The following is a 14,121-nucleotide window of genomic DNA, read 5'->3' as shown; positions in this document are numbered from 1 at the left end:
TCACTAAACTAGAATCAGCTTCTCCAGTAAATCTTAATGCTGCTGGTAAGATTATTTTCTCATCATTGTTTTGGTCTGCGTAATATTTTTTTAGTTTATCCAACTGACTGAACTGAGTAGTAGTGGTATGCATGCAGATCCTGCAAACAAATTGCTTGGGCGCAAATCATATCTTACTAGCTAAGTAACCGTAAATAAGTAACCTTAAATAAGTTACTTCACTAATTTTTGCTAATTCTCCCCTTATGTAGCCTGGGGATAATCATAGTCCCTTCCTCATAAGTCTGTTGTGAAGATTCATATGATAACGTGGCACATGGTGCAGGGTACATGGTAACTGCCTGATAAATGGCAGCTATTACTGTTTTTATTATTAAAGGCCCGCCTTGATCCAAACTCATCCAAGAATTAGAGTCATATTTCTAAACTATACTACTATAATTATATTACCACTGCTAGTGATCCTTGATACTACTTCTGTCTTTCTGGATGATGTAGTCAATGGATATGTCTCAGAGAAAAGATTGTGGCCCATGTATTCATTCACTGGGTATAGCCTGGTGCTGAATGATGTACTTCCTTTATGTTAGTATCCTATCACCCTGAACCTTCTACTACTTGCTTCTGGGACATCCTCAAAGTGTCTGTGTGTCTTATTTTTATGCAGAGGTCCTGATAGTTTTCCATCAGATATATTCCTCTGTCTAATGAGCCCTAACCAGTGGAAATTATTCAAATATTAAGAGTGATCTTTATGTATCCTCTATGTGTTATTTATTATTATTATTAACATCCTTAATAATTTAATCAATATTGCCTTTTATATTGTAAATTGACTTTGGGTTGAATTTCATTCATTCTTTCCTAATTCCAAGGAATATATCTCAAGTATTTACTAGGTATAAAGTAAGCATACAGTGTTCAATAGCTGTTGTTCTAGGAGGGGCTTACAAACAAATTGTATATTACCCATATGGTTATAGGTAACTTTGAAAAACATGATAAGCATAATACTTTCTGTGCTTTCTTCACTGATATGGACAAATTAAACAAAATACATTGGTATTATACATGAATTAATATAAAAATCTGGATATGAAAACAAAAATATATGGCATAATAGTTAAGGTCAACTTTTTGTTTAAAGTCAGGCAATAGGAAATTTAAGCAGTGGCTCTTCTTTTTCATTTTCATGTAGTGTTAAAATGTAAATCTACAGTGTCCGTTCATTTAATATTTTAGAAGAATGTATCTCTAATTATCTATAGTGGTTCACATGAAGACTGATTTTAAACAAATACTTGCCTTAGTTTATTGGCATATTTATCAGACAGCGTATACATGGTAGATACAAAAGACAGAAAAGTAAGTCAACTCTCAAAACCCACTGCCACCAAGTCAAATTTGACTCACAGTGACCCTGTAGGACAGAGTAGAACTGCCCCATAGGGTTTCCAAGGCTGTAAATCTTTACAGAAGCATCCTGCCTCATCTTTCTCCCATGGAGTGGCTGGAACTCCGTATTAAAAACAAAGGTTTGATTCAGTATCAAAAGTAACAGTTGGTTAAAGTGGGTTCAAATCACTGACATTTCAGTTATAAGCCGAGCATTTAACCAGTACACCACCAGGCCTCCTTAAATACACCCAAGATGCACAAGTTTTGGACTCTCTTACTATGTTTATGAAATGGTTTACTAAATTAAGCACTGAGAACCATACTCAATCAAAGTCTATCAAAGTCAGTGATCCGACAAGAAATCTTAGAAATAATAACAAGCTCAGTCAGAAGCTGTTTTTGTTTGGGGGAACAGCTCTGTCTTCTACCAAAATGTGAATGAAGAACAGAGAACAGGAACACTTTTCTCCTTGAGAAGAATGTGATGAGTGAAGCAACAGGTTATTTCCTTGGGTACTAAGCCTCCTTAGAAATCACCTGCCTGAGGTTTTAATTATTGATTTCTGTTTAGCTCACATGTTAGAAAGTAACTTTTCCTTTGCAGTCCACCTTCTAGGCCCATTGCCACCTCTGATTCAAGTTCTAGTCTTTGAAGTGTTCAGCTGAACACTTAAAGAAGTCCTATATCATGAACCCACAATGAATAGTTTAAAAGTTATGGAAGAGAAGTCACATTTTCCATCTTTGGCTTTTACAGTGCACTTACAGTTAGAAATATGGAATGAAATGTTTCAAACGATAAATGATAAATTTATTAAAGAGTATCTGATCAAATAGCACAAATAATGTGTCTGTCCATATATATTCACTTAAAAAGGATCACATTACTGTGGGTTCTGAGAACTAACAAAAATGGGCTCTTGGCTAGTAAGGAATTTTTGAGGCAATTACAAAGCACATGAGTTTTCAAAGGAACATGTTATTTTTCCTTTATCCTGAAGGGTAAATGTGTTAAGTATCAAAAGACATACACAGTCTTTTCTTGGATCACCAAAAGAAAACACCCTTAAATAACCTTTATTTATGATACTGAAAGCTCTCATAATCAGACAGAAGTCAGAGAGATTCAAGAAAACTAAGGCAATACTTTGTCTACGAATTCATTTTGTGTAAATTGCTATGGATCTTTAAAGAGATACACATTCTAAAACATAAGCAGCCCTGGTTACACAGTGATTAAACACCTGGCTTCTAACCAAAAGGCTAGCAGTTCTAACCCACCAGCCACCTCATGAGAGAAAGATGTGGCAGTTTGCTTCCTAAAAGGTTAACAGCCTTGTAAACTCTATGGGGCAGTTCTGCTCTGTTCTGTAGTTTCATTAGGAGTTGGAATCAACCAGATGGCAATGCATTCATTCTAAAATATATTAAATGAGTGGAAACTATAGATTTTTAATTTATTACAATTCTAGAGAAGTGTGTACATGAGAAACCTGTCTAGGCACACTCCCACTGAACACATACAGTTTTGTTGTTGCTATTATTTGTTGCCATGAGTCTATTCTGATTCATGGTGACCTCACATGTGCAGAGTAGAAATGCTCTACAGGGTTTTCAAGGCTGTGCCCTTTCAGAAACCAGTCACCAGGCCTGTCTTCTAAAAGGCCTCTGGGTGAGTTTGAACCTCCAACCTTTTGGCTAATAGCTGCATACATAACAGTTTGTGCCACAAGAGTTTTATTCTATAGCAAAATTTGTTTTACTTCTTTTTATTTGTAGTTTTACAAATGCACCAGTATCTTGATTTCTATGAATATAAAGAAAGAAAAAACCAAGAAGTCTCAGTAACCTCAGAATTCCTAAGACTAATGTTAAGGGAAAGAGAATTTTAGAGTTCAAAATGGGGTTCTGTAGAGGCAAAACCCCCTGAGATACAAGTCTATTTAATAGCTGTGTCTCTGTTCACTTTACAATTTTGATGAACATTTATATGACCTTAGGTATATATTGTATAAGTGTAAAATAATATGTTTGGTCAATGTCCATAGAACTAGTTTGGAATGCAGAAGACCTCATAATCCTACTAAAAGGCAAATTAAATGATATATTCATTCTTAAGAGGAAAGAAATAGCAACCAGTTTATCACTAATGTTAGAAAATTATTTCTCTCTGAATAAAATGGGGTTTATATGAGTCTCACGTATTCATTAGAGATAGGAAACAAAGGAGACTGTGGTAAGGGAAAGTGTTTTTGTAGTATGTTGGAATGAGTCCACATAACTTTATTGCTCATATTTTAGCCTTAACAGGCATAATTGCAGCTGAACAGTCATTAGGAACTGTGTGGTGGTTTATCTTCTCCAACGCCATTACTCACCTTCAGGTCCCGATGGACTACGCCCATCTGATGGCAGTGTAGCACAGCCTCCAGGATCTGCTGAATGCAATGACTGCATGCAAACACCAGGGGGCGTGTGTTAGTTCCAAGCTTACACTCACTGTCTGTATACCCTCAGAGAGACTGGGTTAAAGTGCAAAACTGGCAGACAACTGGGGATGTATTTTACCACCTCCAGTAATGCAAACATATTGCTCAAGTAGAGTGACTACTACCTCAGAGCAATCCAGATCTTGCCAGATGTGTGTCAAGATATGGGATCCACTTATTCTAGAAAAATCTATCTTGAAAATACTTCATTTAATTCAGGAAACAGTTTTCTGGTTATAAATTCTTAAAAGGAAATGGATTGGAACACAAGTATCATTTTTATGGCTGTGGCTCGCCACCCAACGCCCCCAACAAAAAACTGGTTTTGCTATTCTCTCTCATTTTTCTAGCATTGTTCCAAAAGCTGACACATTAGGAGTCAAGGCACCATTAAAGTTAAATTAGTAAAAATAATGAATTTTTGATAAATCATTAACTTCTTGTGTTTTAATTTGGCTGGCAATTATTATCTCTTGCCTGAGGGTTCATCAGACTCAAATGGCGCAATGTGTAACCAGTTGTTCTGCTACAGCAACCCATGGTCTCAGAACAGAAGTGGTGTTTAAATCTACAGGCAGACATACATCACAGACCAAGTTTATCTCCAGGCAGATGCTGGATAATTCAGAAAGCCTGCCCCCCAACCTCCTCTGGTGGTGACTGCCTGGCACCTTAACAGGCTGTATTCTTAATACTGTTCTTTTCTTTTTGCTATGATGTATATGTAGCCTGTAGATGAGCAAACTGAAAGAGGCATCATGCATTATCATTTTATCATTTAATTGTTTTAGGAAAAGGCAAGGGAACCATGTAAAATACCCACCCTCTGCCCTTTTCCCAGAAAGAGTGAAAAACAAAAAGAAATTCCTTTGATTCAGATTTATGGACTCCACATACTGACCTTCAGGTCCCTGTGAACTATGCCATTTAGGTGACAATGATTTACACTTTCTAGAATCTGCTGTATACAATGACTGTAAAGATACAAGGGTAGAATGGAAGGGAGAACATTTTAAAGGCACATAATCACATTGGATACAAAATAAAATGGAAGTCCAAACAAAACAAACAAACAAACAAAAATTATATTTGTCAGGTATTTTTAGCTTTACAGTGGAATTAAAAAGTGCTGAATAAAGCTAATTTTGGTTCTAACAAAAATGACATCCAACATAGAATTTGTGACATGTTCAGATAAAACAATTTGAGCTGTGTTTTTTCATTACAAGTCTACAAATTAAATCATAGAGAGAGAAGTTGAAATTTCCATATTTAGCAAGAAAAATTTATAAATAATTCCCATAATTATCTGGAAAAATTCTCCAAAGCTGTAAAACATATAGGTATTTCTTACACACATCTAAACTGTTTAAAATCTGAGGTCACAATTAAACATAGGCGTTGAAACAAGAGGGTAAATAAACACAGATGAAGTGGCAGGTGAAACAAGGGTTAAAAAATGGAGGGACACATTTACTATTTTGGCTTGAAACTGGTGCTTCTTGTATAATATGCAAATCCGCAATAACAGAGGGAGGATTTAAAGTAAACCCATGATGTAAAACAAATCCCTCTTCAGTACAGAAATATTCTGGGGAAGGGCTAGAAATCTTGTAAAAAAATAAATATTTAAAAATCCTCTGGAGCAATAGTAATTGTTAAACATTTCTAAATACCTCAACTGAGAAAAACCTTTGCCTGCTACTTTGTCAAAATGTATAACTTATATTATTTTTATTAAAGGCTCACTGATGTCAAGTAGATTGCTAATTAAATTAGCAGGGAGAAATCATTGATTGCCACATATAAGGTCCCATGAGCTGTCATTTGACATACAGTAATAGAGAACAGATCACACTGATGAATTTTGTACAAGTGCACTGTGCAAGTCAAATGCAGATATGTAAGGAACTACATTCAGTTATTTAAGAATAAGCAAACATTTTAATAAGGACATTTTCAAGTATTCAATGCACAAGATAATATTCCTCCAAAGTATATTTCTAAATTTAAAAAGTAATCATGATTGATGACAATGTTGATGTCAAAACAATGATGTGTGTGATTTTCCAGCTATAACTCTATTAACAATACCACTAAACAGTCTCACTTTAGTGGTTTTTGAGTAAATAACTTATCTGAGTGTTAGTAATTATTTTTTAAAGTATATGACTCTTTCTTCTGCAGTAATGCTTATTTTGTACTACTTTTTAGGGATGTTTCTCTTTTCTGGAACCACAGGCATAATTATTGAGCCTAGGGAACAACAAAAAATAAAGAAGCAAGCAATAATTCACATTCCATGAAGATTGCCATTTTATTCACTAGTGACAATGGATTCAATTCTTAACTTCTTGAGGGCTAGTAAGAAAACTTACATGAAGAAATTATTTGAGGAATATCCTCTATTGCTTAGAGTTGAGAATGTTTCTTCTTACTTTGAAGTGGGACCTATTCTAAAATATAATTCCCAAACTTCTTATAAGCATGCATATTAAATGGTATATAACCCATAAGGTATATCCTTTATGGCCCTTTAACACTGAAAAAAAGTCTCTATTTTAATTTCTACCAATAATGTACAAACATCGTGACAATCTGCTTAATGTAACCTTAAAAGGTAAAATAACAATTATAATTTTCTAACTTGTTTTACTGCCTTGATCAAGACTATTATTCTCTTTTGGCAAGTGGGCAAATAGCTATTTTCTAAGAATTCTCTGAAACCCCTGTTCAGAGCCCTAATGTGAAGATTTGGGAGTAATTTGAATAAGTGAGCATATACTTATCAAGTAATAGCACAGGACTTTTTATTTGAGTTTGGCACTAAAAATCCCATTATAAATTAGAGTGTAGTCATGTACAGAAAGGTTCCATAGAATGCCAAAATATATATATATATATATAATATATAGAAGTCTATGCTTGTATGTATTCATGTGCTACTTTGAGGAGTGGACAGGAAGCCTCTCTATCAGCTGAGTATCTAGTGAGGATCAGATTACAGTGGAAGTGACAAGCCTTCTGAAGCTCAGACAGCATTAGAGAATGAGGACAGTCAATAACTGAATTTTCATAGCATCTCATTTACACTGCTAATAATGAGCCAATCACAACAAGATAATGAGATTTTACAAAATAAGTGCCATCTATAAAATATAGATGGAGTCCCTGGGTGGTGCAAATGTTCTCACTCTTGGCTGCTGACAAAAAAGTGAGAGGTTCAAGTTCACCTGGAGGTGGCTCTGGTGATCTCCTTCCAAAAAATCAGTCATTGAAAACCCTACGAAGCATAGTTCAACTCTGATACATACAGGGGTTGCCACGAGACAGGCTTGACAAAAACATTTTTTAAAATTTTTTTTATAGATCACATATAAGGAAAGCTGAGGAAAATTAGAATCATATAGTCTAAATAATATCTAAGTAACTGAATTTTCGAATTAATGTTCCACTGCTATCAAAATGATTCTGACTCATAGTGACTGTATATGACAAAGCAGAATTGCTCTACAGGGTTACCAAGCCTGTAAATCTTTGTGGAAGTTGACCGCCACATCTTTCTCCCATGGAGTCACTGGAAGTTTCGAACAACCAAGCTTTTGGTTAGCAGCTGAGTGCTTTAACTATGGCACCACCATAAGGGCTCCTGGATTAATATTACTTCACTCCAAAAACACTGCTTTGGTGGAGCTTGTTATGTGCCGCCGAGTCAGCCCGGACTCATAGCGACCCCTCCTTGGGTTTCCGAGGCAGTATCACTATGGAAGTAGATTGCCCCATCTTCCTTCTGAGGAGTGGCTGGCAGGTTTGAACTGCCAGCCTTCTGGTTAGGAGTCAAGTGCCTTAGGCACTACACTACCAGAGCTCCCTTGGTGTAGTCTAGGAAGTTTCAATTTAAAATGTTAGCCTGTTATAACTTCTGTAATGATGTTGCCAATTAGCAAGATTAGTTAATCTAAAATACCTGCATAAATACTTTTTTAAGGCAGAGTTCCAAAGGCTTTAATGTAATTTCTAAAGAGCTAAACAGCTAAAAATAATGCTTTAAGGAGACCACTGGAGCTTTTGTTAGTCTCCTTTCTTTTATGGTCTTTGACTAGACATGTGGTGGTCAATAAAACCTTCTATAATAATGGAAATGTTCCAGATCTCCTTCATCCATTTGGAAATCATGAGCCTGGCTATAAACCACTGAAAAAGTGGCTAGCTCAACTGAGGAGCTGAAGTTTTAATCTTAATTAATTTAAATTTAAATTTAAATAGCTACACATGACTAGTAACTAGCGCATTGAGTGGCCCAAAACTAGAGCTCTTTGATCTCTGTCTAAAACATGTATTTATTTAGCAGAAGTTATTCATTAGGCTTTTTCCTTTTGGCTTTTTACAAAAAGATGCAATCTAACTCTAATGTTAAGCAAAAATAAGGTTTAGACCATTTTCATAGATTTTCTTCCCGAAAAGAATCCTGAAGATCCTTAAGGAAGAGAAATACCAATTAAGAGGGACTGATCATGAAAAGAAGTCTAAAGATGGTATTATGAGATTCTTATAAATACGGAAGTGTCATGATTCATTTATGAAGAAATATATTGAACAAGTGCTATCTGAATGTTGAGTGTTTTTATCTTTTCCAGGGCAAGTCACTTACCTGGCATCAGCTTCACTGTAATACTCTCTTGCCACTATGTCTTCAAACAGTTCACCTCCAGTGACTCTGTGAAGACAAGTGAGATACATGTAAAAAGAGAAGAAAATAAGGCATGGCTAGGCTTGCAACTACTGTTGTTAGTTGTTGTTAAGTAGAACTGCTCCATAAGGCTTTTATGGCTGAGACCTTGCAGAAGCAGACTGACAGGCCTGTCTTCTGACATGCCTCTAGGTACTTTCAAGCCACTAACTCTTGGCTACAGGTCAAGTGCTTAACCATTTGCACAACCTAGTGACTAGTGTTCATAATTTTCTTTTTCTCATCAGATTCTTTTAAAAAATTATTACCAGAATATAAGGTATATTAAAATATCATGAGTTACAAGTTCATAATAATCTAATTTATGTTAATCTAAATATTTCCATCTCTTCTATTTGTGTTTGTATCACTAGATCCTGAAACACAATTTTCTGTATGTTCTAATAATAATTTAAAAAAATCCCCAAACTCACTGTCATCAAGTCGATTCTGACTCATAGCAACCCCCATTGTGTTTCTAAACTATAAATCTTTACAGAAGGAGACTGTCTCAACTTTCTCCGGTGGAGCAGCTAGTGGGTTTGAACCACCAACCTTCTGGTTAGCAGCCAAAAACGCCTTATCCACCACGCCACCAGCACAACTTCAGTAGCATCTCTTATAGATACTGGTTTCTACAAAAATCTTCAACACTCCACACAGTAATTTTGGTCTGACAAAAGTGCATGGAATAATTTGGGAGCATTTTCTTAACAAAAAGAGAAAATGATACATATCAGGGCTGCTGAGCATGAGTTTGCAAGTTATCTCTCTCTGGAAGGGTCATTTTTTAAATTGCCCTATGGACTAGAACATGTCCTATAGGCTTATATACTACGACTTCAAATTCCTTTATGTTCCATGTATTTGGGAGCTCTGGTGGCATAGTGCCTAAGGCATTTGACTGCTAACCAGAGGCTGGCGGTTCAAACCCACCAGCCACTCTTCAGAAGGAAGGTTGGGCAATCTACTTCCATAGTGATACTGCCTCAACGCAAGGAGGGGTCGCTAGGAATTGGATCTGACTCGACGGCAGTGGGTTTTTTTTCCCCATGTATTTGTCAGTGTGCAAAGAATCAGGACTTCAGTAATGTCCTGGGAGGCAGTTGTAGCTAGCTTCACTACTAGCAAGGAACCTTATCTAACTATTCTTTTTAATGAGACTTTCCTACGTTTCAGCAACTGGATTTGTTTAACTCAGGAAGTTCCTTTAAACCCAGGGTTTCAAATTTCTTTAAAGAAAGAATGTGGTCATCTTTGGAATTTATTTCTTCTTTTGATTGAAAAATCACTGCTCTTTTGGTGAATTCCCTAATCAGTGGTTTTCTGCTTTAGATTAAAACACAAAAATAAACAAAAACCCCTGGGTTTTTAAATTTCAAAGTAATACAGTTTTGTAGTAAAATTCAAGCAATATAGACATGTGCTAAGTATTCCTCTAACCTCCATCCCCAATTCCAATCTCCCAAATGCATGAATTTTAGGAGTTTTTTGTAAATACTTTAAACTTTTTCTGTGTTTATCCTTAAATTATATACTTTACTCCTTGCAAACACATATATACCAACATATACTTTCTCACAAAGCAGGAACCATGCAATATGTATGTCTTAGTTATCAAGTATTGCTATAACAGAAATTTCACAAATGGATGGTTTTAAAAAACAGAAATTTATTCTCTCACAGTGTAAGAGGCTAGAAGTCCAAATTTTGGGTGTCATTTCTAGAGGAGGGCTTTCTTTCTCTGTCAGCTCTGGGAGAAGGTCCTTGCCTCCTTTCAACATCTGTGGGCCTGGCATCCCTTTAAGATCTCCATGTGTCTTGGCATCAATGTTCCCCTGCGTTTAGGAGGTCCTCAGTTCAGGCACCCTGAATCCAAAGGATGTAGTCTGCTTCTGTATCTTGTTTCTTGGTGATACAGTACTTATGTCCCTCCCCTCTGCTCATTTCCCTGTCATTTTCTCTCTTGTAAGATAAAAGATGATGCAGGACACATTCCAGGGAAACTCTCTTTATACCATGTCAGGGCTGTAACCTGATTAAGGATGTTGTATCCCACCCTAATTCCCTTACCACTGATATGCAGATCACATCATGGGGAATGATGATATGATTACATAAGGGCTCTGGTGGTGTAGTGCCTAAGGCTAACCAGAAGGCTGGGGGTTCAAATCCACCAGCCACTCCTTGGAAGAAGACTGGGCAATCCACTACGGTAGAGATACTGCCTCAGAAACCCAAGGATGGGTCGCTATGAGTCAGAAACGACTCAACAGCAGTGAGTTAGTTTTAGTTTAGTTAACTGCCAAACCATGGAGAATCGGTTCAGCCAAGTTTACACATATTTCAGGGGGACACAATTCAATCCATAACACTCTACCCTTGGCCCCCCAAAATGCATTTCCTTGCCACAATATTATCATCCCATTATATCATCCCCAAAAGCCTTAAATCAATATCAAGTCCATATCTCCCAGGCAAAATTCCTCTTCATCTGTTAAATCTAGAATACACTTTATCTGTTTCCAAAGTACAGTGGTAGAACAAGCACAAGGCAGACATTCCCATTACAACTGGGAAAAATACCAGGCACCAAGCAAGTCCAAAACCAACAGAACAACTTCTCTGAGACCAACTGGGTGAAGGCACTGCCCTCCAGATTCTAGGTGCTGGCCTCACTCTCTGGATTCTGGATGGAAGCCCCCGGCCCTGGGCTTCAACTCTGCCTTTCAAGCTCACTGGGATAGCAACTCTGCTCTTTTGGCTTAGGGCAGTTGCATTCTCTTAGTCCAACTGAGTGATGACTCCACCCCCTCGGCCCTGACAGGCTCCATTTTCTGCCCCTTGGGGTGGCATAGTGCCTAGAGCATTTGACTATTAACCAGAAGATTGGCGGTTCAAACCTACCAGCCACTCTGCGGAAGGAAGATAGGACAATCTACTTCAAAAGATTTACCTCCTCGGAAACCCAGTGGGGTTCTCTATGAGTCAGAATCGACTCGATGGCAGTGGGTTGGTTTGGTGTTTTGTGGTTTTGGGCATAGCAGACTGTATCTTCAGCTTTGGGCAGAGGCCTCTTCCCCCTGCACTCAAGACTGGCATTCACACATTCTGGAACCAAACTGGTAAAGAACTGACTCTGAACCCTAAGAGGCTGTAGCCGTACCTTTTGAAACCCCAGAGGCCATGGCCTCACCCACAGGGAACCTAGAATTCGTAGCCCCACTCTTTGAGACTGAGGCAGCTCTGCTTCCTATGCCCCTTGTCTCTATTTTTTATTGATTTATTTTTGCTCCTTATCTCTTCAGCTTCTGTGTCGTGGTTTCCTGGCCTCTCAGCCTCTTGGCCTCTCTGGCCTTTTGGGTCAGCCTGGCCTCTACCCTGCTCAAGAAAGTATAAAGTTCTTTAGCACTACCAGTAAGGCCAGGAGGCATCCCACTTTGCCAGTATGCCTCAACTAGAAGGCACTCAGCTATCCTGCCCCATGGCTCGGCAAGCTGACCTCCGTCAACAAGTGCTGGGAGGCACACCATTCCACTAGGAAGCCTCTTTCCCAACAACACTCAGCTCTTTCACTCGGTTGGTCAGATCCCATGCCATCTTTTTCTGGTATCCTGGTTCTGCTATTGCTGTTCCTCTGTCACTATTTCCTGCTGTCTGCGCCCTCTCTGGTTTTACAGCTCTCCTTACTTCCTTTTGAGCCCTCACCAGAACTGCCTTTGATGTCCATACTTTAATCAACAGTCTCTTCAAAATAATCTAGACTTTTACTATTGTCACCTTAAAACTCTTCCAGTCTCTACACTTTACCCAATTTCAAAACTGCATTTTAGGTACATGCTAGAACAGTCCCCCAATTATTGGAACTAAATTCTGTCTTTGTTATCTAGTGCTGCCATAATAGAAACACCACAAGTGGATGGTATGTTCTAGAGATCACTAGTTAGTATCCTTATTTCCTAACAAAAAAGATAAAATATTGAGATTAGGATAAAGAAAAACTTTTAAGTTTTATGGCATTTCATACTTTGAATGTCACTGATGTAGATGTGACACATTCACATTTTTCTTTTTTAACCAGAGGTATTCTAGAAAAGCTGAAAATTATAAACAATTCTGAACTGTTAACATATTTATCAATTATTTATTTAAAATTCTACTGTCAATAATAAAATTACAGCTGCTTATATTCTTTAAGGAGCTCTAGTGGCTTAGTGGGTAAGGTATTTGGCTGCTAACCAGAAGGTCAGCGGTTCAAACCCACCAGCTGCTCTGCAGGACCAAGATGAGGCAATCTACTTCTACAAAGATTTACAGCCTTGGAAACCCAGTGGGGGTCACTATGAGTCAGAATTGACTTGATGACAGTTGGTGGGATGTGCAAGTTCATACAAAATTACAAATTAAATAGTCTCATGAATCAACTGTTCTATTAGTTAATTAACTAATTATAGAGATTTTGTGAATAAATTGGTAACAGAATTTTGCTATATCAGGCACATTAATTATAGATTTGAAACATTAATTAGCATTTATGAATCTCCAGAACAGTAAGTATTACTGGTAAAAAATAATTCTAGAACCATGGGAAGATGACCCCCCCATGTATAAAAAAAGGTAATTTTTATCATTATTTAGAAGGATATTTATTCATACTGTGCTACACAGCATAATGAATTTTCTTTTGTTTGTAGTGTACATATTTGTGACATATCAGAAACAGTTGAAGATATTTTCATTTTGAACACAAAATTTGCAAATGTTTATGAGGAATATCCACCAGTCATCTGTCAGTTTGTCATACTCTGGTATGTTGCTGTGAGGGTGGAAGTTATGCCTTCAGTATTTCAAATACCAGGAGGGTCACCCATGTTGGAAAGATTTAAGCACAGCTTCCAACAGACGGGGAAGAAAGTGGGGCCATCCACTTCAGAAAAAACTGGCTACTGAAAACCTTATGAATAGCCGTGAAACACTGTCTGACATGTTACTGTAAAACTTTGTAAATAGCAGGGAAACACTGCCTGATGTAGTGCTAGAAATGAGCCCCTCATGTTGGAAGGCACTCAAAACAAGACTTGGAAAGAGCTGCCTCCTCAAAGTTGAGTCGACCTTAATGATGTGGATGGAGTGAAGCTTTTGGGATGACTCAAAATGGGAAGAAACAGTTGCAAACACTCATTAAGTGTTGAGGAGTAAAGATGTCACTTTGAAGACTAAGGTGTACCTAACCCAAGCTGTGGTATTTTCAATTACCTCATATGCATGTGATAGCTGGACAATGAACAAGGAAGACCAAAGAAGAGTCGATGCCTTTGAACTGTGGTGTTGGCAAAGAATACTGAAAATACCATGGACTGCCAGAAGAAGGAACAAATCTGTCCTGGAAGAAGTGCAGCTGGAATGCTCCCTGGAAGCATGAATGGCCAGACTTTGTCTCACCTACTTTGGTCATGTCAAAAGGGACCAGTCTCTGAAGAAGGATATCATGCTTTGTAAATTGGA

At 37.5% G+C, this 14,121-nt stretch overlaps 1 protein-coding gene across 1 annotated transcript in view; it reads right to left on the bottom strand.

The window, feature by feature from the left end:
- Positions 1–14,121, bottom strand: part of CAMK2D (calcium/calmodulin dependent protein kinase II delta) — a 521,252-nt gene that overhangs the window by 115,090 nt on the left and 392,041 nt on the right. Inside the window, exons 5-6 of the mRNA XM_042780929.1 lie at positions 8,539–8,604; positions 4,789–4,861 (exon numbers count right to left, since the gene is read on the bottom strand). Coding sequence (XP_042636863.1) covers positions 4,789–4,861; positions 8,539–8,604 — 139 coding nt within the window. The remainder of the gene's footprint in view (positions 1–4,788; positions 4,862–8,538; positions 8,605–14,121) is intronic.

This window comes from Orycteropus afer, unplaced genomic scaffold, assembly GCF_000298275.1.
Source record: "Orycteropus afer afer isolate SDZICR_OR568_19922 unplaced genomic scaffold, OryAfe1.0 scaffold00071, whole genome shotgun sequence".
NCBI classification, from domain to species: Eukaryota; Metazoa; Chordata; class Mammalia; order Tubulidentata; family Orycteropodidae; genus Orycteropus; species Orycteropus afer.
This window is presented reverse-complemented; position numbering and strand designations above follow the sequence as displayed.